Source organism: Danio aesculapii, chromosome 7 (assembly GCF_903798145.1).
Source record: "Danio aesculapii chromosome 7, fDanAes4.1, whole genome shotgun sequence".
NCBI classification, from domain to species: Eukaryota; Metazoa; Chordata; class Actinopteri; order Cypriniformes; family Danionidae; genus Danio; species Danio aesculapii.
Genome location: NC_079441.1, coordinates 49,341,677 through 49,368,819, shown reverse-complemented (window position 1 = coordinate 49,368,819; position 27,143 = coordinate 49,341,677). Strand labels below are relative to the sequence as shown.

At 35.8% G+C, this 27,143-nt stretch overlaps 1 protein-coding gene across 1 annotated transcript in view; it reads left to right on the top strand.

Annotated features, from left to right (window-relative positions):
• hsd17b12b (hydroxysteroid (17-beta) dehydrogenase 12b) overlaps positions 1–27,143 on the top strand; it is a 42,158-nt gene that overhangs the window by 932 nt on the left and 14,083 nt on the right. Inside the window, exons 2-3 of the mRNA XM_056462051.1 lie at positions 21,808–21,854; positions 23,552–23,627. Coding sequence (XP_056318026.1) covers positions 21,808–21,854; positions 23,552–23,627 — 123 coding nt within the window. The remainder of the gene's footprint in view (positions 1–21,807; positions 21,855–23,551; positions 23,628–27,143) is intronic.

Genomic DNA, 27,143 nt, shown 5'->3' with positions numbered 1-27,143 from the left:
TTTGGTCTGAGGGGGAAACTTGAGCACCCGGAGGAAACCCACGCCAACATGGGGAGAACATGCAAACTCCACACAGAAATGCCAACTGGCCCTGCCTGGACTCAAACCAGCAACCTTCTTGCTGTGAGGCAACAGTGCTAACCATAGACTGTAAAAGATATAGATGTAGTATCCATGCCGTCACCCATAAGTTTCTGAAGAACCCAAAAGTAGCTACAAGTAGGCGTGGCCAACTGTCGCCATTTTGTTTGCATGTCATGGATACCAAACAAGGGCAGAGAGGCAGAGTATGAGCGGAGCTACAGACACCTGCTGGCATTTTGCTTAGGCAGGCTTTTCTATGGGAGAAACGCTTAATACTTCCTTACCTGCGACTCGTTTGTGTCCTGACCACATGTGCTTGGTTGTACACTATATCAATAAAGTGTTTAGACTTTTAAAAACACTAGTAATACATTGAGCCACTAAACATTGTTCTTATGACGTTTTTCTACAGGAGGAAAATGAAAATTACATCCAAACACATCAAATATAGTCTGTGTTAGTAAATGCAAGGCTATTTATGAAATCCAGCATAACAGTGTATGACAACGCTTCAGATGACTGTTCTAGAGCCTACAGCTAATCAATCTGGTCACATTCTGGAGTGTATTACAGGTCTAAAGAAAATTATAAATGATCTTAAATAAAACAAATACATTTATAGAGATGGTATATAAGTTTATAATTTCACTCACCTGGATAAAGGAGGCCACGTGAATGGTTTGTGAGCACAGCATGCTATATCAGCTGATAATTGTAAAAAATAATTCCAAAAGGCAACTGACTGTAAAGCCACATAAAACAAAAATAGGATGCGAGTTCAGTGGCTAATCAGCCGGAATCAGCTGAGGTGAAGTGACAACGACCAGCGAGACCTAGCTGTCACTCAAGTGGCCACGCCCTTAATTACGCAAACTTAATATAAAGGAAACGGATGAATTCACCCCTTCTCAGTTGTCGTGAAAGGTTATATTAGCTATATGAATCAAAATCGTTCTTTGTACCAGGCTGTAAACACCTTTTTTTTCTGCTGTAAAGTTGGCCATTCTAACAGTGGGCTCAATTGAAATTTGCTCTATATGGAGCCAGGACTAGCGGAAATTCGATGAATTGCAGTTTTAGTTACTTCCAAACTGGCTTCCCGAGGGAGAGCAGGAGGTTGCCGCTTGGTGCTAACCACTGAGCTTTTGTGTTGCCTACATTTGATTTCAGACCTAATATTCAAAGTACCATGGTAAACAATATAGGGAGCATCTCTCAAGTTGTCACTGAAGAAATGTGCGAATATAAAACCAACTTTACCTCAATTCTCATCTAATGAGATTTCAGTTTATTCTGCAAGGACTGTAAACAGCGATTAAATTGCTTTATTTAAAATGAGTGAAAGCATTGCCCTAAAATGAAGTAAATTAACTTTGTACATAAGTATAAAAATTAAGTCAATTTAACCATTCCAAGTTACAATAGATTTACTCCGTTTTTAAAGTAAAGTCAACATGTTGCTTTTAAGCCAACAGGTTTGTTTATGTAATTAACCACATTTTACAGTGTGTGTAAAATTCTAATTTGAGATTAAATACTGTGTGGTAAAGATAACATTAAATCAAAAAAGCAGGTTTGTGCCAGCTTGTTTTTTAGTGTAAATTGTCTTTCATTTTGATTCAGTTTCTTAGAACATTTTATGTCACATATTGCGCTTTGAGGACTTTCTATGAATGACTGAAGGATAGGAGAACAACGGGTGGGTTTTGACCATTCTGAAAATACATTTAGATTAATAAAGTACATTACCGTGTTTCTACATAGAAATCTCCACAAATCAGAGATAAACTCACAGATCACAGTAAACCGAGCGCACAAATAGAACTCTGTAGCAGCCTCTTATAAGTGCTCTGAGCACAATCTCCCTTTTTCTCCCAAAAAAACCTTCACCTGCTGTCTGTAGGCTTTATAATCAGTTTTACTTTTTATTTTTATTGTTTTATTAATTTTAATGGTTACCTGAAATATAATTTGAAAACTGTACCTGTGAAATAGGTCATGTATTTTTTCTAAATTCTATTACGGTTACATTTTATAACTTGTTAAAATGTATAACAAATGGTAGAAAAATTGTAATTATTCCCTGAAATAAAGTATTATTTATTAATTATATGACCACTTAACAAACAAACCCCAGCCAAACCAAATGTTACTGAAAGCAAATTTTTTTGAGATCTTTGATTTTGAGAGCTTTGAATTTTTATTTTTTTTTTCTGTCAAATTTGGGCTAAAACAGGTTTTGTAAAACACATTTTATGTAATATAATAAACTGTACATTTTATTGTTTTATTATTTTCTTAAACTTAAAGGCCCGCAACTTTTTGTTTTCTTTAACTTTTTGAACTTTTTCACTTGATCTTAAATCTGTGCATCAAAGTGTTGAAGATTGGCAATCATTTAAATTGAACATGTCATTTTCACGTCAAAAAGTGGGGGTGACAGTTAAGGGGTTAAGACATTTTATTTGACTAATTGTGATTTATTACAAAATCTTTTATTTTTTAATTTTTTGGTTGTGAGTATTTGTGTAAAAAAAAAAGAAATGATGATGAAAACTGCCCTTACATAAATTGTTAAATTATTTGGACCACTGTGTTCATGTGATGACAGTCTGTAGATGATGAAAACGCCACAGGCCTTGTACATTTATGAGTGTGTTTTTAAAGTTTTTTTTTAAAACTTTATTTTAAAAAAATGTATGTGATTAAATATTCACTGACCCCGAATCTTGATTTTTATTATGTGTTTGGTGTTGGTTTTGATTTAGAATATGGCAACTCTTTAATTGCTGTAACATTCAGCATTGTGCAGCTAATTCATTTTTTTTTTTTTCTGATTGCAATCTGTGATTTGTTTGCATTTTCATTGATGTGGAAACTTTTGGCCTTGTACCTTGTATTTTGTTTATAATGCTTTAACAGAGAAATTGGTATTTTCCAATTTTTTAAAAAAGTCTCTGAAAAATGAATGGGACTGGAAAAAATTTAAGCGCCCTGTTGCACTTTATGGCTCTGGCTTGCAACATCAAGTATCATATAAAAGATTGTTTATTTTATTTATTTATTTTATCTTTATCTTCATTTTACTTTGTAGATGGTTTGATGTAATTATGGAGAAGATCATAGAAGCACAAAATCAAGTGTCTCATTGCATGTCGATCTTAGCTGACGTACTATGACAGAAGGTGAAGGTGATGAGGATGTTAACCAGTAGATTCTCTGCTGTTGTTTTTTTAGCACAGGAAGGGGAGTGATCTTCACACTGTAGTCTTTTTGCCTTATTGGTAGACTTTTGACCATGGCCTTATCATGTGTGAGGTTCCAAAAGTCCATCGTCTTTAGATCAGTCACCCTATCAACATGATTTCCATTGCAGATTTTGACCCAAGTTCATATCTAATCCAATGGCTTCTGTTGTTTGTCATTTATTGTTTGACCAGGCACAGGGCGATCTTTTGTCAAAGATAAACATCATCTGTAAAAACTTTCTTGTTTAGGACTGATGCAAAAATATTATCAGTTTGTTTTAGACCAGTATTAAAGAGTGCTTCTCCCTGTACAACTTTAAAGGCCAGCCCATGTAGGCTAAACATTTTCAAAAAAACTGCTGTATGATAGATCTGCTTGCTTTCAAACATTTTAAGCAACAGAAGTTATATTTGTAATATATTAACCTTTAGTAAAACAATACCTTGTTAAATGTTTAGTTTTTAACTATCCATTTAACATTTACTGATTGTGTGTTTTTACAATTTAAAATAAGATTAAGATGAGAAGTAGTTTAATTAAAAATTTTAATAATGATGAAAATCATGTATTTTTTTTTTTATTCCTTAAAACAAAGTGCAGGTCTTCATGAATATAATATAGGCTAGAAGTCAAAAAAAAAAAAACATTTATAAACTTGGCCTAAAATGTTTAAGAATTAGCCCCGTAGGCACAGATGACATGGGCCTTTCACATTTACTTCTTTTTTTAATGCTCATCAATAGTGTCTGGCAGCATATTTGCACTTGCAATCTCAGGCTTGGACTCAGTCACATGTGCTTTTTCTGCAAGTCACATCACTGAGTACGTTTACATGGACACCAATAATCAGATTTTAATATGATAAGACAATACTCTGATTAAGAATCTACCATGTAAACAGCGACTTTTGATTAATTCAAATAAGGTCCCAAAGAAGCCACCAGTAGGCGTGGCCAACTGTCGCCATTTTGTTGGCGTGTTATCGCACCAACCGGGGGACACCAAACAAAGACAAAGAGGCGGAGCATGAGCAGAGCTGCAGACACCTGCTGGCATTTTGCTTAGACAGGCTTTTCTATGGGAGAGGTCATAATTAAACTGAACAGAAATGGAATTCAGACATGTGGACTATGCTGATTTTAGTCGCAATAAGTGCAGTACAAACATTTAAATGCCACAATCAAACTATTACTGTCATTTAGGACTTATCGCTGCATTTTGTGAGGTGTTTTTCCCATACGGCATGCAGTATCAAATTCCATTAAAACAACACTCTTCCAGCAGTTCATACTCGCATCCAATATCTCCTTTGTCACAGGGTCATGCATGAAATGTTCCTGAATGAAAGTGAAAGTGCCAAACTGCAGTTAAAGTCGACAAATTAAAAATGAAACACCTGAGGAAACTCCAGAGGAAACATGGATTGTGTGGTGACGCAATGACGTTAATCGAATTATGTGCAATAACATGTCAAACGGCATCATGAAAGGAACATTCAAAAAGCAACTCATGCAAACACCTAAGTCATATTATTGTTTTATTTAGATGAAGGCAAATATTTCAATTATTGATGTCCATGTAAACATAGTCACTGTGAGGGGTAGGCACTTTATATATTTATTTTTTTCACATTTAACACAACCTGTACTTTTGCTAAAAAAACAAACAAATAGAGGACACACACATTTTCCATCCTAAGGTGGATACACAACTTTTTATAATATGGGTACTTCAAATACTATCAAATATTTATTAAACATTATATTATATCTTCCTATCATATTTAATAGTCCCATTTACTTCAAATTTTTCAAAAGTTATGTTGCGAATGAGTGTATCGGTGTTTCCTAATGGGTTGCAACTGGAAGGGCATCCGCTGCGTAAAACAAATGCTGGATAAGTTGGCGGTTCATTCTGCTGTGGAGACCCCAGATTAATAGGGACTGACCCGAAAAGAAAATCAATTAATTAATTTTACGTCAGTGCAGAGCCATTCACATCAGTGTTGTTTAAAAGATTATATTCCACAGCTTTATTAATAAGCACTCTAACAATAAAATAAAAACAGTTTGTTTTACTTTACAGGTCCTGTCTTAATACCAGGATTTTTTCCTGATAATCTTCTCAAGTTTCTGCCATTATTCTAGGCATGTCTGTTTGTGTCGGCTTTTATGAATGAAGATGTTTGTTTGCTGAAGGGAGTGGTTGGATATAATTGGTTGACTGAACGAGAACTGCAATTGGACATCGAGTTCTCGTGTGTATTTACATCTCATGAAGAGCACCCTCAGTAACACGTGCCTCGTTTTCTTCTTTTACATATCTCCCTTCATTTAGTGGTCTCTATTATCGTCATTTCCTCCTTTGACCACATGAAACAATGTGCACAATTCTTTTCTCTCTTTTTTTCCTCCCCCCTCTGGTGCTTCTACACTGCGATCTATACTAATATAAATATACAAATATATAATTGTACCTAATCTAAAAAATTACCTTTGAATGCTGGGATATTACTTAATTCCTAAATATAAACTGAGAAAATGTAGCTTTATACAGCTCATTTACATCAGCACTGATTCATCTATATTCCGAGGAATTCACACAGTACAGTTGAGTGTCATTTACTGAGAATTCGAGTCAAAAATACTGGATCGTGCGTATTACATGTACGCTCTCATATGCATTTCATCACATCAACGGGACATAATTACATATTCCATATTTTACCACCTTAACGTGCCTTAGCTCTCTAATTGAACAGTTGCACATTGTCCTGAATGCTTCATTAATAGATATTTATGAATTGCTGCATAGCGCTACTGTACTGCATGCTCCATCGCAGAAGACATTCACACAGTTCTCCCTTTTTCTGAAAATATCTTGCCTCAGGGAAAAATAAATGCATCTCGCTCTATTTTTAGAGCAGCCGGTTTTAAAACCGTCCTTTTGAACAGCGCTGTGCTGATGTGAAGCAAATAAAGCCGTCGAGAGAGAGGCACGTGGCACCCCATGCTATTTAAAGAAGCATGTTACTGGGAGTGGGGGCCCAGGAGACACTTTGAATCCTCTACTGCGGCATCCAATGAGGAGGGAGGATCCCGGTCTGTGGACGGCGAGGGGTGTGCTATTACATAACACTGCAAACATTGGAACATCCAAGGGCAGAGAGGGATGGCACTTTTGTTTTTCTCAAAGTTTTCCAGGTTTCAGAGCGAGAAACTTGATGGAGAATGGCAATGTTGGCTTGTTGTTTACCCATTGTGAAAATTTGTAGCTATGCTGATTTATTTGGATCGTTTAAACATACTAAGAATATGGCAGCATTTGTTAGACGTTTTAATTAAAGTCTATTGATGACAATTAGCATGATGCATTGATCGTGTACACAATCATGTGTGGCTATGGTCATAATTGGATCATTTAATCTAAAAGTGCAAAGAATACAGCAGTATTAATAAATTATTATTAATAAAAACTTACATTGACAGCAATGCAACAATCAGTCATATATAATCATGTGTAGCATTCAAAGAATTTGGCGGCAAATGTTGGAAATTTGTTGGAAATAGTGCAATGCAAGGGTCAAGTATACCTAATGTGTACCAGTCCTGATTATAATTGGATTAATAATAATAATAATAATAATAATAATTCCTTATTTTTATATAGATTTTTCTGGACACTCACTTTGCACCAGTGTGCAGCATCTACCTGAATGATTCAACGGCAGCCATATTGCGCCAGACCGCACACCACACACTAACTGATTGGTGGAGAGGAGACTGAGTGATTATCACATGGGGATGGTTAGGAGGCCATGATGGACAGAGCCCAGTGGGCAAATTTGGCTAGGATGCTGGGGTTAAACTCCTACTCTTTTTCGAAGGACATCCTAGGATTTCTAAAGACCACAGAGAGTGAGAATGCAAGTTGAGAGCCCCCTACTAGTCTCACTTACACTACTTCCGGCAGCAACCTAGTTTTCCCATGTGGTCTCTAGGGCTGCGCAATTAATCAAAAAAAAAAAATTGCGATCTAGAATCGACCTCCCCCCACAATCTAAATTAAACTTTTCTATGATTCAGCCAATGATATTTTTAAGGTCAGGAGAGAAACGTAAAGGCGTTTACACAAGTCTTCACATTGTTTTATATACGTTGCTAGGCAACATGGACACCTCCTAATTGTGTTAATATATATAAAGTATATTTCACCCAAAAAATGTAATTTCTGTCTTAATGTAATGACGTATTCGCGGGCGTGAAATCGTACGTGAGCTGACGCACTGTTTGTTTACTACCGTGAGGTGTGCCCGCCAATGATGTCTACTTAAGTGAACACTTTGCTTTAGGGTTTTACCACATTTTTGACAATAACAATAATAACAGCCTACTCATATTAACCTTTACTTTACATCTATAGAATCGTGAGAAAATTGTGATCTTGATTTTAAGCAAAAATTGTGATTCTCATTTTAACCAGAATCGTGCAGCCCTTGTAGTTTCCCAACCAGGTACTGACCGGGCACAGCCTTGCTTGGCTTCAGTGGGCGACCATGTGAGAGTTGCAGAGAGCCCACTGCCAGTTTAATCTAAATGTGCAATCAATATGACAGCATATGTTGGATCTTTTTTTATAAAATCCTACGTTATGGACATTTAATCTAAACGTGCAAAGAATTTAATCCAAACAACACGGCAGCATATTTTGGATAAAAAAAATAAAACGATATTATTGATGACAATTAGTGAAGTTCAAAAATTAGGGTAGCTATGCTGATTTACACTCCAACTGCTCGTTAACGCAAATTTTTAATCAGCCAATCACATGGCATGCATCTGGCAATGGCTAGACTGGTTTGAGCTGATAGAAAGGCAACAGTAACTCAAATAATAACCCGTTACAACAGAGGTATGCGGAAGAGCATCTCTGAACGCAAAACACATCCAACCTTAAGGCGGATGGGCTACAGCAGCAGCAGAAGAACACACCAGGTGCTACTCCTGTCCGCTAGGAACAGGAAACGGGCTACAATTCACACAGGCTTAACAAAATTGGACAATAGAAGATTGGAAAAATGTTGTCTGGTCTGAGTCTTGATTTCTGTTGTGACATTCGGATAGTAGGGTCAGAATTTGGCATCAATAACATGAAAGCATGGATCTATCCTGCTTTGTATCAATCGTTCAGGCTGGTGGTGGTAGTATAATGTGCGGAGGATATTTTCTTGGCACACTTTGGGCCCATTAGTACCAACTGAGCATCATGTCAACGCCACAGCCTACCGGAGTATTGTTGCTGACCATGTCCATCCCTTTATGACCGCAATGTACCCATCTTCTGATGGCTACTTCCAGCAGGATAACGCACCATGTCATATAGCGCGAATCATCTCAGACTGATTTCTTGAACATGACATGAGTTCACTGTACTCAAATGGCCTCCACAGTGGAGTGCTCATGGATGTGCAGCTGACAAATCTGCAGCAACTGCGTGATGCTATCATGTCAAAGTGGACCAAAATCTCTGAGGAATATTTCCAGTACCTGCTTGATTCTACGCCACAAAGGATTAAGGCAGTTCTGAAGGCAAAAGGCCGTCCAAACCTGTACTAGTAAGGTGTACCTAATAAAGTGGCCGGTGATTGTAATTGATCATTCTTAATCTAAACATGTAAAGAATTTTGAAACAAAAACCTGCATTGAGAGTTGGCAGCACAATGCAACAATTAGGTATACATAATAATGTTGCTGTGCTGATATAATTGGATAACTTGGTCTAAAAATGCTAAAAAGCACAGCACATTTTGTAACCAAAAAGCTTATGTTATTGACCACAATTAGCACAGTGCAAAATACAATCATGATATACTGATAAAATTGTATTATTTTATTGAATAAGGATGGCACTATATTTATGAAATAAAAAAACCCAACAAAAAAACATTATTGCGATTAATTCTCAACACAGTGGTAAAGTATATAGAGCGGTGCACTCCGTTGTTACAGCGTCGTCGTCCTCTAAACAGTCCTCCATTGTGTGACAAGCGGCTGCAGTAAATGGCGCATCAGATGCAATGGGCTCAGTGTGGATGCGTGGCTGCAATGTACGGCCTGGTCCACAAGCCCGGGGAGGAGGAGTGCAGTGCATGTGATGCCGGGGGAAAGCTGAGGCTCGTTTGTATTCAAGTGCTGCAGCTGTTCCAGACGAGGCTGCAGTGCCTGCCTGGTATTTTTAATCTCCTGTTCTTTTTTTAGCCTTCAGAATATTTAGTGGCAGCAGCAGCAGCATCAGTGTGCGCTGTGAGGGGGCGTCTTCACTCTTATAAGATCATTTCTCAGTTGACCAGACTCCAGCATTTAATCTTATGATATGTAGCTCGAGAAGGTCGACGAAAGACATGCTTGCTATAGCCTGCCATGTTTCTGATTTGAAATTAACAAGGGGTGTTTCCCCTGTTGCTTCCTCACTTGCTCACAGAATCGAAATGCGTTTGTGGGTTATCAGACCCTGTGGATTTATTTTATTTTGTTATATATATATATATATATATATATATATATATATATATATATATATATATATATATATATATTATATATATATATATATATATATATATATATATATATATATATATATATATATATATATATATATTTTATTGGAAAGAGTCATGTCTGAGTAATGTAAAGATAGTGTGGAGAAATGATTCACTGAGCGGTTGAATATCATTTGTTTCGTTGTAGACTTAAAATAACTTTGATTTCACTGACCCACATTTCTCATCATTCTCGCCAGGTTTTGGCATCACTTTCTGAAGATTTGCTAACAGATGATGCTCTAATTCACCAACAATCTGCAAATGTTTTCCTTCAGTGGCAGGCTTGGTGTTGGTCGGGTTGTATTTTCAGTAAATTGTCCAAAGTGTCAATATATGATGTAAACGAGGTGGACATGTTAAATTCACTGTAAAAATAAATGATTTAGTCTGCCTACACAAAACAAAATTTATACATTTTGTTAAAGATGCGTTCAGGTAATTGAATGTTGATTTGACTGAGATAAATGCTGTTTTTAAACTTTACCTTCAATTCTGTCACTCTTTGCTTGTAGGACTGTTAATCAGCAAAACTTTTTTTCAATATTAATGATGATGATGATGATGAATAATAATAGTAATAGGGCTGCACAATATATAGCGAAATTGTTATCGTGATAGTAGTATATGCAATATATGTTTCGCTAGGGGTGTAACGATTCACAGTGAGCCGGTTAAAAATCCATTAAAATATGTGACAATTCAAACCGGTAGAAATGTCAGGCGAATGGCAATACATGTTTTAAACAGAGGGGGCGCTGCATTTATAAATGCAAACTCGCTTTACCTGCACATCAGTGGCGAGCAAGTGATTGGTTGGCAGAGTAAAATGACAGTGGTGAAGTGCGCCACTTGTAATACTTGTAATGAGTGCTGCGGAGATCACCTGGTGCATCAGTATTTTTATAGCGAAAGTGTGTATCACACTGATACTTATACTAATTAATTATATGAGTAATATTAATTATTCACCTTCATGATCATGTTCAACTCCTGTGTCTATTCTGCAATGTAATTAGTAATTTTATAATCAGTTTTTTATGCCAGTGGCCAGTCCTCTGGAGCAGAGGGCCTATTCACCATCTGTACACACTGCGCTCTGGTTTAGGAAAGGCTTTCCTCCTCACACCAGCCATCTCAGTCCCCACTGAAAGAGGTTTTTTCATCAGCAGGCCACATTGTAAATGTGCAAAGACCTCAGCTTATGCCAGAAAACATAGATGTGCTGATATTTCTTTTTCAAAATGTTAAATCAAAGCACAGTCACAGTTTGTTTATATTAATGAGTCTCCTTTAGTTTGTGTTATTCTTTTTGTTTTTAAAATAGCTATTTATTTATGGCAGAATATATATTATTTTGCAAATAAAATGTGCATCATTTAGCGAAAAAATGAAAGGGCTCTTCACCTTAAATTTGTTTCAAATAATTGTTTAAAAATTGTGACTAAATCGTATCTTGAATCGTGAGTCAGATAAATCGTTATATCCCTACATATCGCAGATACGTGATGAATTGTGTTTATTTTATACATTGGTTGCTTATCTAAATTTGACCAATCAGATGGGACCTTACTATCTTTAGCTCCACCTCCTCAGTTGTTGCTTTTCTGCTATTGGCTGGAGCGACCCAAAGGTAAACCCAGAGCTGAACAAATGCTTTTGGTGGGAGTCAATATGAGGGGAAAATGACAACTAGGGATGCAACGATGAACCGCGCTTTAATTCATCACGGTTAATTAATCATAAAAGCTTCTAAAAGAGAAATGGACCACTTGTTTTTTTGGTTTTTTTTTGTGCTGTATTGTTTACGGAGCAGCAATAGATAACACTTTAAATTATAAAGAGTTTTCATGTGATCTTTCTAAACTAGTAGAGTTTTGAACTGTGAAACCGTGATTATTCTCAGACTATTAACGCACAACCAAAATCTATAATTGTTGCATAAAAGGCCAATTGGAGTCAGAATATCTGCTGAGGTTTTCAAATGTTTTAAAGACTAAACAGTTGCACTTTGACAGTTTTTAGTCTGAGCTGGAATGAATTAGTTCTGAAAATATATCTTATCTGTTTATTGTAACATCCTTATATACATAAATTATTAAAAGCATTTGTTTATTGCTAATTAAAGCATTTTTCCAGGGAAATATTATATTGTAAGAAATGTCGTTATCACAATTCTCAACAACATTGCATATTTTACCAGTATCGTACAGCTTTATTAATGACAAAATGTTACAAGAGCATCAAATCGGCATGTTAGAATGGTTTCTCATGACACTGAAAACTAGGGTCGTTGCGAGTCCGATACTATTATCAGAAATGCCATCGATATTGACATTTTACATCCATAGCGGAGAGTATTTAAAACAATAAACTGATCTGAGACCATTTTTTTTTAAACCAGACATATAGTTATGCCTGCAATATATTTGTCACTTTTTCATTGCTTAAGTCCACTGTTTAAGGTCTTTCGGACCAACTAGTCAGCAAAACAAAGTGTTGCACATGTATCATCAACTTTAACATGAGTAACTAAAGCATTTGAAGGTGCATCACCCTGCCGAACGATGGTTTAACTAAGGCTAGCACACAGACAGAAGAGCCATGCCAGAATTAACAAAGTTCGCAAGGGTCATTCGAATTAAGAGAAACGTTCATTAAATATGTGGAGCTTCAATATATGGTGGCTGGGTCATGATTAAATCACTGAAAAGCAATCCAAAAGCGATCTGAGATGGTACACATTATCAGCACTTGGAGTATACATTGAGTACAAGTTTCTGTTCTACATTTTCATTAAAAATGCCTTTTGTTTAACAATTGTTTCTGTGTGCTTTAAAGAGAGGTACCAGAATTGGTATCAGGAATGAAAAAAGGGTATCAGAACATCTCTACTGAAAACCAAAGTAACATTGCTGAAAATTCAGCTTCATCAACTATAAATTACATTTAAAATGTTTAAATAAAAATATATTTGAAATAATAGTAATATTTCACAATATCACTTTTTAAATAAAAATTCTTTATTAAAAATATTTGTATTAAAAATTAATACATGAACAATTTAGCCAGTAAATGGAATGGTAGTGTAAATCAAGATTAAACATTGATAAGTAACTGTCACCAAATTAATTTATTTTTAATAGGGAGATACTGTAATATACATAAAAAAACATGAGTTTATCTACCGAATCTCAATTGTTTTGCTAATGTAACAGAACTATAATCATTATTAGTTTACGTTTTGTGATCATTTCATATTGTGTTTATCCATAGTGTGGTATAACGTGTTGAATTTAAAAGATTGCACGAGTTATCCTTTTAAACTTCAGAAAGGACGACCTTGTCTTGTACATTCCATATCTTATCTGAAGCTGTTTGTGTTTATGTTTATGAAACTGCTTCATGTTTCTTCATAACTGTGCCTTGATATACGTGAAGGACAAGGTTATGAATGAATTACTGAACATGTCAAAGCCTTGAAATGCAAGACAATTAAACAACTAAAGTAGATTTGTTGATTGTACTCCAAATCGACCATTATGGACAATGTTGTTATTCTTTTTATTGACTCAATCTTTTCTACAAGCAGGAAAATCTTTGAAACTGTATAGCGTCCTCTTATTGTTGACGTGTTTTATTATTAAAGTGTATGAATTACAGAGAATGTTTTATGCAGTATCCCAGGACATGTTGGGCTTCATTGGAAATGAACAAGCAGACAAAATTGCCAAAACCGCTCCTACAGAAAAAAAAATGAGTGCAAAATCCCACCTTCAGACTGACTTGGAATCACTAATTAAAAGCTAATATTAAAATGGCAATCAGAATGGGTTCCGTGCTCAAATAATAAACTTTTCGAAATCTAGCCCTTAGTAGAAAAAAAAACCTATTCTTTTAACGCCATACATGAGGGGTTTTATTATAAGGTCCTCCAGGATTTTGCAATTCCGTGATTGCTGAATTTAGTGCCAGCAATATTTTGTGAAGCTCGCAAATATTTTAAATTGCCATCAATTTTCTGCATATTTTGGGCCTTTATATTTCCCACAGTGCCTCAGTTTAGGGGAAAACTCTAGTTTCTCTTTGTTTCAGTCAGTGTTTCTTTTATATAATTTACAGAGATGATTAATTCTTGATTTCAAAATGTATACCTTTTTGTGCAGTTTCGGTTTTCCCCACAGTCCAAAGACATGCGGAATATGTGAATTGGCCAAGCAAAATTGGTCATAGTGTATAAGTGCGTGTGTGAATGCAAGAATGTATGGGTGTTTCCCTGTACTGGGTTGCAACTGGAAGAGCATCTGCTGCTTAAAACATATGCTGGTATTGTTGTTGGTTCAGTCCGCTGTGGTGACCCCTGATAAATAAGGGACTATGCCAAAGGAGAATTAATAAATGATTGAACCTTTGTGTTTATTTTGACATTAAAATGATAAAAAAAAGAAGCAGCCAAATTTGGCGCTTAATTTAAAAAAAAAAACTCACCACAGAATTTGTTATATCAGTCACTAAATGTAGATATTTTTCTTTCTTTCATGAAATACTGAAGGGGCTGATTTCAGGTTCTCTGAGTCGTAAAATGTCTCAAATTTCAAAAACTAAATTTTAGGCCTTAAAGTCTCAAGTTCACTGAAATTTTGTCTTGTAGGTCTTAAATAATTGTAAACTGATCTTTTTTTTGACATCTGCTGTTGTCATTTGTTTCAAAAACAGATTTTTTTGCAATTTAAAATGGCATCTTTAGATATATTTTCTGCTGGAAATACTGTTGCCTTAAAAAACAAACCAAAAAAAAAAACGTATATAAAAAAAAGTCTTGCACATACCTTAGGAACGGTATTGCAGACAATTGAGCATTTTAAAACCTTGACATTTCCAAACCGTGGTATACTTTGAAAACTGTTATCATTCCATGCCTACTTGTGGCTAAGAAATAACTTATTCTAATAAAAAAAGACCTGTATAAGTCTGAAATTTAAGTCAAAATGCTTTTAAAAGTTGTAAATTAGACTTGAACTGAATTGATCTGCAGTTGACAATGAACTGATCTGCAGAAACCATGTATTTATACAAGATGCTGTGTCAGACTTGGTAAACTCACTCATGGACAGAAGAAAAAAGTTACTCAAAATGTCAATATTGCAATAGCAACCTAATTGTCAAACATATTTTTGCAATGCCCTATTTGTAACGTTATCAGATAACACTTTTTATCTGAGAGACTTTAAACTTGTTTTAAAATATGAATCCTTCAAAATCATCCTTTTTTTTAAAAATCAAAAGTACATCCTAAATTATTTTAGAATTTGAATATTATTTTATGTATTTATCATAGTCTTTATATTGTTTATTTATTGTATTTTTTTTTTATTATAGGTCACAATTCATGGTATTAATTACTGGCTTATTACCTGCATATTATTAAGATATTAACTGTTCATTAGTAGTTATAAAGTATGAACTAATACTACATGCCTGATCCTAGCCTAAACCCAACTTCTACTGTACTGTTAATAAAGGGTTAATTAGTCGTTTATTAAGCTACTAGTGTTAGTTAATAGTTTATTAATATCATTAATTGTGACCTAAACTAAAGTGTTGGCTAATGTTATTTATAATTTGGTAAATTTGATGGCTAATACGGCAATAAACTCAAATCCCCCCCCTATCTCTTTTCATGTTTATGGAAGACTGCAATTCTAATTTTAAATCAGCTTTTTTGTTATTATTTACTGCAAATGTGTTGTGAACGGGCACTGACTAGTTAAACAGTAAAGCACAGATGTGATGTTACACAACAGCTCTAAACCCATTGAGGTCTCTCTTTATGAAGCACGTTTTTTTTCTGAATAAGGCTCCAGTTCATTCACATTTCCAGCATGTGTTGTGGACACCGCTCAGGGTGTGTTTTGAGATGAAGACATCGCATTCATACTAAAATTCCCCTCTCTCTGTTCTCACCTATAGCAGTACATGCTTGGAGCATTTCATCCCAACCAGTTTTTTTCCTCCATCTGCTCATGTGGAGTAATGTATTGTAAATGTGCTTATAAATAACTGGGAAAATGGTTCCCTTGCCTCTAACTGTGTGCCGTCCCCCTCCCGACTGTACTCTCCTTTAGCCGCTTGCATTTCACTCTTTCCTTTCTATTTTTAACTGCCCTCAGGATCAGTCCTCATTCGCTCCTCCCTTGTGCTGTCTTATTGTTCGTCATCCACCCCTCCTTCTCCACACTCTCTTATGTTACTGCAGCCGGTGTATGCGGGCTGCCCGTGTAAATCTTTAATCAGGCCTGGCATCTCTGACACCGAAGATGCCAGGCTAAAGGGTGGGGATGTGCGTCCCGTGTCCTTGATGCCCAGCGAGGAGACTGAATTTCAGCTCTTTCTATAAATTTCCTTTTTTTCTAACCTGAGAGCTGCCATAGAGAGCTGACCGGTGTATTTCAGGGTAATTATTGTGCCTGTTGTTTAGGTGAAGCCCGGACAGCTATACGCTTTTTAAAAATGGAGGGTTTGTTTTATGGTTCCATTTATGTTAAATTTCGTCCGTAAAACTTCTTTGTATTGTGAAGAGGAGGTTCTTTAGTTTAAGAAATGTTCTTCGAGTGTAATATGAAATAATGGTTCTTTTTATTTCTTTCTTGCATTAAAATAATGTTTTCTAAAAAAAAAAGAAATCTCAATATTCATTCATTCATTCATTCATTTATTCAGCTTCGCCCCTTTAAGGCTGATTTATACCTTTGCACCGAGTGATCGTCGTGACCCACTGTTAAAAATAAATTCGTAAAATTTATGGTAAAAACGGCAGCTGTGGTTGCCAGTATTTTACCGTTAAAAATACGGTACAAACCGTAAAAGTAATTTCAAATTTTTACAGTAAACTACCGTATTTTATTAATTTAAAAAGGGAACATGTCTGTATTTTGAATTACCAACATCTACACATCTTTTGTTACACAAATAGACCCGTTAACACACCCATATGCAGGTGGGGATGAGAAAGTTACAAAAGGAACTAATGCTCATCACAAACAACTTTTCCCTCGAGCAGAAAAGTGTAGCAGTATATAGAAGGTGCTCAGTGTCATTCACACTGCTACTAAACACAAGTATGGTAACACGCATGAAGTTAAAGTCATGAAATTAACATTGTTTATCAACATTAGATGTAACATAAATCTCTAATGTACATAACTGATGGACAAACGACTAAAAAGATCCATAGTAATGTCAACAAAAAGCATAAAAAGTGATGTGCCATGCAGGGAATTCTGGGAAAGTCAATTTACGGTTATTTGCCGTCTATAGTAAGGAAACATACTGTTAACCAGGTTATGGATTTTTACTGTAGCATTTTTACAGTTTTTTTTTTTTTAACTGTTGAAATCACGTCCATTTTTTACACTGTTCCTTGCGCGTAGTCTTGCATTTACACTTCTGTTTGTGTTGCTCTGCAATAACACTTCAGAAACGCTAGCTGGCAATAGACTGTTATGTTCCTCTGTGTCGAGTGTGTTCTCTGGTGTTTTTTTTTTTTTTTTTTTTTCTGAACGCTACCTTATTGTACAAATAGCTAAAACTATCTTATTCAGAAGCGGGAACTGGTGGACCTGCAACTTTAATCGTAAGGTAAACACACTGCTCACAGCTTCCAAGCCGACCAATCACAGAGCTTGCACTACGCGTTGTTGCGACAGTAGTTACATTTAATCAGAGGTGCGTCAGGCTATGCGACTGCACGCTGGCTGCACTGGAGCATATGTGTGTGCGCTTGAACAAAGGCAGATTTGTACTTCTGTGTCATCAGGGGTCGGCACCAGAATGAACCACCAACTTATGCAACATATGTTTTACACAGCGGATGCCCTTTCAGCTGCAACCCAGTATTGGGAAACACCCATACACACTTATTCACAAACATACATTTCGGCCAATTTAGTTTGTTCAATTTACCTATACCGCATGTCTTTGTCTTGTTGGAAACCCATGTCAACATAGGGAGAACATGCAAACTTCACACAGAAATGCCAACTGACCCAGCTGGGACTCGAAAAAATGAGCCGTAAAAATAACACATTTTTTGAGATTTTTGTTGGACAACTAATTGTTTTATGTTCAGTCCACTTAAATTTGTGAAAACTAATACTTAATTCCTTCATGTTGTCCCAACACAAATCGATTGTGTGGAACCCTGCTTTTCCTTTAATACATTATCAAATTTTTCACTATACTTTTGTAGCCAATATTATTCACATATATAGTGATATGTAATGGTATCTGTGAAAATGTGATAATCCAAGGAAAAGTTAAAAAAAATTATCCAAATATATTTATTTATTGGCCAATGAATTGCTGCATTGCATACAAAACAAATGCTAACCATGTTCTTCTCACTAAAGAGCATTGGAAAAAACTTCCTCTTGTGAAGTGATGAAGTGAGGTAGTGTTTTAAAAAGGATTGAATTATTTTCACCTAAAGATGAACATTTTGGCATCATTTACTCGCCTATTTATTTTCCCAGTTGTTGTTATTCTAAATATTCTGTGTTCAATAGAAGAAAAGCTATGTTGGTCATTTGTAGCCATTGACTTCTGTAGTATTTTCTTCCTGTTTGGATGGCAATGGCTGCTGGTTACCAACATTCTTCCAAATAACTTTTGTGTTTGCAGAAGAAAGATATTATATCTGTTCACATAAACGCTTTTATTTGAAAGCTTTATCCGATGAGCCCCCTTGTGAAGTTTTTGTGTGAATGCGACAGGGCATCCTCCAGCATGAGTATGAATGAAACATGGATTGCATGAAAGAGTTTAGGGCTGCAACATGGCATTATTTACTTCTAAATAGGGTTACAACCAATACTAATATATTGCATCATCCCTAATTAACAGGATGCTGCGAAAGATGGCTGATGTGAGGTTAAGAAATCTTTAGAATTGTTACATTTGCATTGTTTCCAAGGAGCTGTTTACACAACATAATTTTCATCCAAAATACGAGAAACATTTTGTGCATTTCACCTGCACGACACTGGAGTTTTGAGGTCTGAAAATCCATAACTTTAAAAACAGGTTTCAAAGTACAAGTTTTTAAAAAAAGCCACCTTTTTTTGTGTAAACACATTGCAGTGACTTCATTAATGTTGGGTATGTTGATTTTTAAAGGGGGCCTATAATGACCCTTTTTACATGCTGTAAAACAAGTCTCTAATGACTCCCCTAGAGTGTGTATGTGAAGTATAAGCTCAAAACACCTCACAAATAACTCTTTGAATCTGTCCCGTTTAGGCTTTGATTTCAAATTGTGTTTCTTCACAGACTGTCGCTTTAAATTCAAATGAGAGTGTGCTCTTTTTAACAGAGTGCGGGGCTACAAACTATGCATTAGCACAGCACAGATTCAAAACAGGACTAATGTTATCTCTTTCTCAGAAGAAGATGGTCCAAGTAGAATACAGTGTTCATTTGTACATCATAACACTCCTCGATTATAATGCCCCTTGAGCAGATGAAAAAACTCCTGGTGGACATCTGCTTCTCACTCAGGGCTGTTAATGCTAATGAGGAAGAGATCATCACTAATGGGAGGGGCTTTTGCCCTCCGATGACATGTACAAAGGAAGAATGTCAATCTAAGTGTTTCTGCAGACTGTTTTTATTAAGTGTGATTACAAAAATAAATATAGAACTAAAATATTTTTACCATTAGAGGCTGGTTATATTCACACACTGTCACCACATATAGGTGTCTAAACTCTTTATAAAAGTACTTTTTTGTATAATAGGTCCCATATAAAGGCAAGTGCGAACTAACACAACATTAACAGAGTGCATAGAAGTGTTGTTGTTGCTTAGAGTTTAAGTAAAGTGAGGATTGACTATTACAACACTTGAGATGCATCACATACAGTACACATGCCAAATTCTAAATACACTTCAGCCCATCAACTTGTCTTCTAAAGGCAGTTTTGGATCACACCTGGAAGAGCAAGCATTTGGTGAGCAAGATAATCATCACTGGTGACAGCACCAGCTACTTGCCTGCATAGTGAATACAGCATTTTTGGCTGTTTTTCTGGATATGTGTATACACAAATTGTTTTGAAAATGTTGAAGGGTAAAGTATATGTAAACTTTTTAAAGTGCAAGGGGAAAAAACGTTTCTGTTTTCGACAACATTGTTGTTGTGTGAATATAGCCTTATAGAATTTAAGACCGGCTTGGATAAGATATGCAGTTATATCTCATGCTGCTTTTCTGCAGATATTTCTGCCGAAACCCAATTTCTGCAATTGGGTGAACATCGATTGGAACTTTATTTGATAACATGGTTTTACAAGAAGTAGTTTTTTTTTTCTTCATTTTACATGTCTTTGCTTAAAATCTAAAATAAAATTATTCCAGAATTACGGTTTTCTTTTTAAACCAAAACAGCAAAATATTTTTTAGCGTCGATTTTTGTATCTAAGAGCATAATTTCAGCAAACCATAAAGCTGCAGTATATTCTTGGATATATCCCAAAAATCAGGTACACAAGGTTAAACTGATACATTGTAGGGCTGCACAATATATCATTTCAGCGTTGATACCACAATGTGTGCATTTGCAATACTCGCATCGCAAGATATGCAATGTTGAGTCTGAATTACAGTTGACCAGGATCTATAGAACGCGTGATTTGTAGAGTCACTGCTAAGTTTAACCATAAAAGAGTGAAGGTTTATAATTGTCATGTGTTTTTAAGGCCTGTGACTGAGCATTTCAAGAGACTTTAGAATATTTGGGGGAAAAAAATGATCATATTTGGATGTGTAACAAAGATTCTTGTGTCATTATTTTAACACAATTTGTCTTGTTTCTAGACCAGATTTCTACATTTCAAAGCAAAAGCAAGATTATTTTATGTATCATATTGGTAGACAATTTAGCTCGTTTTAAGAAAAAAACTATTAATTTTGACATTTCTTCTGAAAGTGAAAACAATATTATTATTTAATCGAAGATCAGTTTTGTATATTTGGACTAGAAACAGAACAAAGCAAAGTACTAAAATCATTTTTTCGCATTGTGATTATTCAATCTCTGTACCTGAATACTGTTAGACGTCCCAGAAAACTGTCAAACCGTGCTAATCAAATCTTGTGAAACAATATTCACATCATAAATTTATTACAAAAAAAAAATCACAATATCAGATTTTTGCAGTCCTAATACATTGCTAATCTTTCTTCTTTTGAGAAACTATTTACTGAAAGGTTCTTTTGTAAATATATTTTTATATGGTTTTGACAGCAACACCCTTTTTTTGGAAGGTTGTTTTTAATGGTGAACTGGTACAGGGACATGTCGTTTGTCATTTCCATGCTCAGACATCCATGTTTATCATGCTGAGATTTTCTGGTCAATTTCAGACAGTAAATATAATACAGTTAGTTTTCTTGAAGAATGTTAATGACATTATTTACTTTATTTACAAAGGTTGCATCTCGTGTTTTTAAGCAACGTTTGTCAAAAAGTATAATTATACCTAATGTTAAAGGCATAGTAAACCTAAAATGAAAGCTGTCATCATTTACTCACCCTTCACTCGTTCACTCGAATCAGGGTTTCATTCTTTTGTTGGACACACAGAAATTTATTTAGAAAAATATTGGTTGTTCCAGCAACCAGCGCTTTTTAAAGTCTATTCTTCATCAGAAGAAAGAAATTCATAAAGGTTCAAAACAACATGGAGTGTAAATGATGGGGTCAATTAAATTTTTGGGTGAACTAACCCTTTAAGTGTGTCTTTACATGTAAACTGAGGTGATGCATGTTTAGCATCCTGATAATTTATATTCTTTTTTTTTTTTTTCTTCTGCAGTTGTGACTGGGGCCACCGATGGAATCGGAAAAGCCTATGCGGAGGAGGTAAGATTCCTCAGGTTTTATTTGTGTTTTTTTTTTTTTCTCTTCACGGAAATCACAATGAGTCATCAGACTGGAGGTCTCAGTCAGAGTTCAGGGAGAACTCCGCTCTCAAAGGTTTGCCTCATACAGCTGACAAACTGACAAGCATTTACCACCCCGCTGCTTCTTATTTTTTCACTCTGATGGTCTTTATGAATAGTGATTTTATAGAATATTGTGTAATTATGCAATGTCATATTCTGAAAATGAGATCTGTTTCTGTAATAATACACTTCTATAAGTAGTATTTTTAAGCATATAAAGGCATGTGTATACTACCTTTTCAATGTTGCCTTTATACACAGCTGTGTCTGTGCAGATTTGAGAATATACTCAACCAAGGATAAGTGCAGATCCACGAATTCAACACATGCACAGTGCCACTTAAAGGACTCGCTCTGTCTCAACATTCACCTTGCATGTGCACTGTTGTGCGCATGCTGTCTGCATGATCAGGAAAAAAAGGGCTGCATACATGTCTGTGGACCATCCTGATGACCAAAATTATGTTGTGGACATTGCACCGGTTGATAGGCTGACAGCCAAAGAACATTTCAGCCTTAAAGGGGACCTATTATGCTCCTTTTTACAAGATAATAAGTCTGATGTCCAAAGAGTGTGTATGTGAAGATTCAGCTCTCAATACCCCACACACAATGTTTTATAACTCTTTGAATCTGCCCATTTTTAGGCTTTGATCAAAATATTGTGAAGCTTTGGTGACTGTCGCTTTAAATTCAGTGCCTTTTTCAAGAGGGCGGAGCTACATATGCCTATGTGTCAACATAGTGGCAGATTCAAAAACAAGAGTAATGTCCTATGCTAATGAAGGAAAGATCAGCACTAATGGGCGGGGCCTTCCCTCTCTGTTGACATGTACAAAGGGAGAATGTCAATCAAAGTGTTTCTGCAGACTGTTCTTATCAAGTGTGATTCTAAAAATAGAATTGATAAATTTTTAGAGCCATATATATTAGAAGCTGGTTATATTAACAGGCTGTTGCTACACAACTGTGTTTAAACCCCTTATAAAAGTAATTTTTGCACTATAGGTCTCATTTAATACAGATAGTAAAGGATGCTTTGATATGTGAAGTTAACTAATTACGTCAGTTTAAAGGAGCAATGGGAGATCTTGGAAAATACTAACATTAGCCTGATAGCACTGAAAGTCTACGTCCCACCCTGTAAATCACCATCCAAATCCATGACTCATGAACGCGCACTAGACAGCATTACTACAGTACGTACATAAAATTCACCAGAGAGAAATCTTTATACAGTTAGTAATTACAGCACCAAACCTAAAAAATAACTTGGGTTGTTGACGTTTGCCTGCCATTCTCTTTCTGAACCGTGAACGTGTCAATGATGTAATTGTGTCTGCGCAAACAGGGAGTCCATTGTAATATTCAGACCAAAAGTTTTGATTGGATGGACTTTTCCTGGTCCTACATCTTCCATAGATTATTAAAATGCATCATATAAATACATTTGGACCACTTAATTGAATGATTCCTATCAGCATGTGAAGACTTTCAACTAGCATATTTTACAACATATTTATACCAAATTTCTTTCTGAAGAAGACAATCACCTATAGTATTGTACCTTTAGTGTATAAATTAATAATGTTGAATGTTTGTCATTCCGTGCAGCTTGCTCGAAGAGGTTTTGCTATTGTTCTCATCAGCCGTACTCAAGAGAAGCTGGATGAAGTGTCCAAGGCTATTGGTAAGTTGTTTTTTTGTTTTGTTCTATTAACCTCATTCAAGGAACATGAGGAGAATACATTTTTGTATACGGCATTCGTTAATCAATTCTAATATTATTTTTAACATTAAGATGTGTTTAGATATTTGGCATACAAGGGTGTATTTTCTACACACTAACATTTAGAAACAATGCTTGTTCATTTACACCAGGGATGCCCAAACTCTGTTCTGGGTCTGCCCAAATGGTGTCCTGCAGAGTTTAGCTCCGACTTGCCTGAACACACCTGCCTGGAAGTTTCTAGTATGCCTACATAGAGCCTGATTAGCTGGTTCAGGTGTGTTTAATTGGGGTTGAAGCAAAAATCTGCAGGACACTGGCCCTCTAGGACTGAGTTTGGGCACTCCTGATTTAGACATCAACTAATGACACTGCATTTCCAATCAGTTAAATGATAAATAAGTATATATGTTTTACTGATAAACAAAACTAGCCACATTCTGTTTTATTTTTTATTGTTGTTAATTACGAATTGATTTAATGATGTTATCAAAGGAGCGATTAGAATTTAGTGGAGTCGATTCTGACAAGAAACAGACAAGATCAAAGTTTTTTTGGTGGTTATATACCAGGTGTAATTGGAGTCAATACATACAAGTCAACCAAAAAGGTATTGTTGTTGTACTTCAAGTTAGTAGTCTACCCTCACACTGCGAGGGTAAAATGACTGATAATTAGCAAAGTCGATGCTTTGGCAGTTAATGTTGATGATAGCTAAATAACCATATAGTTTACTTAATTGTTCTTCCACAACTCTGTATTATCATTTAAAATTGGGAAATCAATACGCAGAACCTTTTAGTCCTGATTCTGATGTTCAATCTGATGTTCAAAAATAAATTCAATGTACTTCGTGTGCTCATAATATATTGCAGAACACTTCTGGTGCTCTTGAGGTGGGATATGGGTAGGTTTAGGGTCAGTTGTATGCATGACCACATTCCCCCCATGTTAGCTTCGCTTCATTGGTTGCCAGTGAATTTTATAATACAGTTTAAGATTCTTTTATTTGTTTTTGAATCTCTAAATCAGAGGTTTTCAACCTGGTGGCATGCCAACACCTATTAAGGGAATTTGAGGCTTGCACTCGAGTAAATTATGATGATCAATAGAGTGAATCTGATTAACGTTGCTTCCACCGTTAACTATCAGGAACCTGTAGAGTTAATGCGTTTTGAGTAAAATATATAAAAATAAAATGGACTGGGTGCTTTTTGAAATCAATGATGGTGAATGAAAGTAAAACCGGTGGGCCGTCTTACAAAAAAAGTGCCCTTCTGAATCAAATCAGCAAGATGCCCTTCTGGATCATTCACTTAAGTCACTACTGACTAGTGACTATGTTTACGTTACATGGACATCAGTAATCTAGTTATTTGCCTTAATCTGAATAAGACAATAATATAATTGAAGTTTTTACGTGAAGCGCTTTTTGAATTTTGCGTCACCAGGCTATTCACGTTTCCTGCAGAGTCTCATGTAATTTTGTGTGTTTCATCTTTAATTTTTCAACTTTAACTGCAGTTTGGAAGTTTAACTTTCACTCATGAACATTTCATTCATGCCTCTGTGACAAAATGGGGTATTTGACATGGGAATGGAGAAAGGACTGCTGAATAAGTGTTGTTTTTAATGGAATTTAATAACGCTTTCCGAATGGAAAGAAAATAACTTCCGTATTTTGTGTGTCTGCGATCCTTTACTGACAGCTGTGTGTGTGGATCTTGTCGTAATTTGCAGCGGAAAGTCCTACATGACGGTGTTTGCTTCAATAATACCACTAATATATGCGTACTCCACGTCTTAATTCCATTTCTCGTTAGTTCAATTATGACTTTAGTCAGATTGAGGTAATCAGAAATTGCTGTTTAACGTTATGTGGTAGACTCATAATCAGAGTATTGTGTTATCATATTAAAGTCAAGAGTATTGGTGTTTATGTAAGCATGCTTTAATATTCGACTCAACCACACCGTCAGGGCTCTGCGAACTTGTATTTATGTACATCAAAAGAAAGTGGCTATGGCTCACGCTTATTGACATTGGAAGATGATTTACGGTTAATGTTAGTCGTGTCAGGAATCCAAAAGGTGTGTCCTAAAAGGTTGAAAACCCCCGCACTAAATGGTCTTGCCCCACTTTATATCTCTGAGCTGATATATACCATAAGCTCACTCATTCCCTCAGGTCAGCTGATCAGCTTCTCCTAAATGTTCCAAAAACGAAGCCTAAGCTTAGATGGGGTTGTGCTTTCGCTGTGGTGGGTCCTAGACTTTGGCTCATTTCTGGCTCAACTTTAAAAGTAAAGTTTGACTTGATTTGAGTTATGGTGGCATGGGTAGGTCCAGGGGCGGACTTAACCAATAAGCGAGGTAAGCAGCCGCTTAGGGCCTCGGAGGATTAGGGGGCTCCGATTAATGCCAAGAAGCCTATATTAATCATATAGCTCTTTTATACATTTTCCATCATATGTTGTAAAATCTGTCTATAACCATTAAGATTTTAATGGTATTACTTCTTTTCAAAACTGGGGGGCCCTTCATGAATAGTGGAATCTTCCTTATGTACTGCACATACAAATATTAAAATCTAATCACAAATAGGCTAATTAACTGGTACATAGTTTGTGAACTTGTTTTTTATTTGTGATTTAAATTTTTTTTGTATTTAAATGTTACATTTAAAAAGATAAAGGTTCCATTTAAAAAATATTTTTAACATGCAGTTTATTTGCGAAAGAAAACCAAATCTACTGAGAACAAAATATCTATAAAGCAAGAGACTGTTTTGAGTTTCAATGCTTGGACCCCATATCTGAAATTGCTTAGGGCCCCTAAATCACTACGTCCGCCCCTGGGTAGGTCTAATGGCGGTTTAAGGTGTAAGGGATGGTCAACTTTGTAATTACAGAAATGAATTACAGATGTAATTACATGCAGGTATTTAATCAATCCTAAGTACAATGTAAAAACATGTATTTACACAATAAGTACATTTGTTACAAACTATTAATTTTAGTGCAAGTATATATTAGCGAAGGACACCTAAAATAAGGTGGGACCAAGATGGCGTTTAAAAGTGCATTGTCATTATGTACTTCATACATATAAATATTGCGTGGTGGTTCAGATTTCCCCTGCAAATCTGTAAAGTGATTTGAGTGTCCAGAAAAGCGCTATTTAACTGTGAATTATTGTATTATTATTAATATCCACTGTTAATCGTGTTGTTGCACTCTTTATGCCACTGGCATCACAAGAATGAAAGCAAAGACATTCATTTCTAGTGTGCCATCACTGAATGAATGGAGCAGCAGTGGCTGAATCGCAGATGCCCCCCATTCATTTTTTTTCTTGTCCTTTGGTTGGCTGACTACTGATCTGAAGAGGATGGCATGATTTCGAGCATGCACGCACATGTGTGCACCCATGTGCTGGCAAATGTGCGTTTGTGCTAGCCTGTGTGCAGAGGACCTGT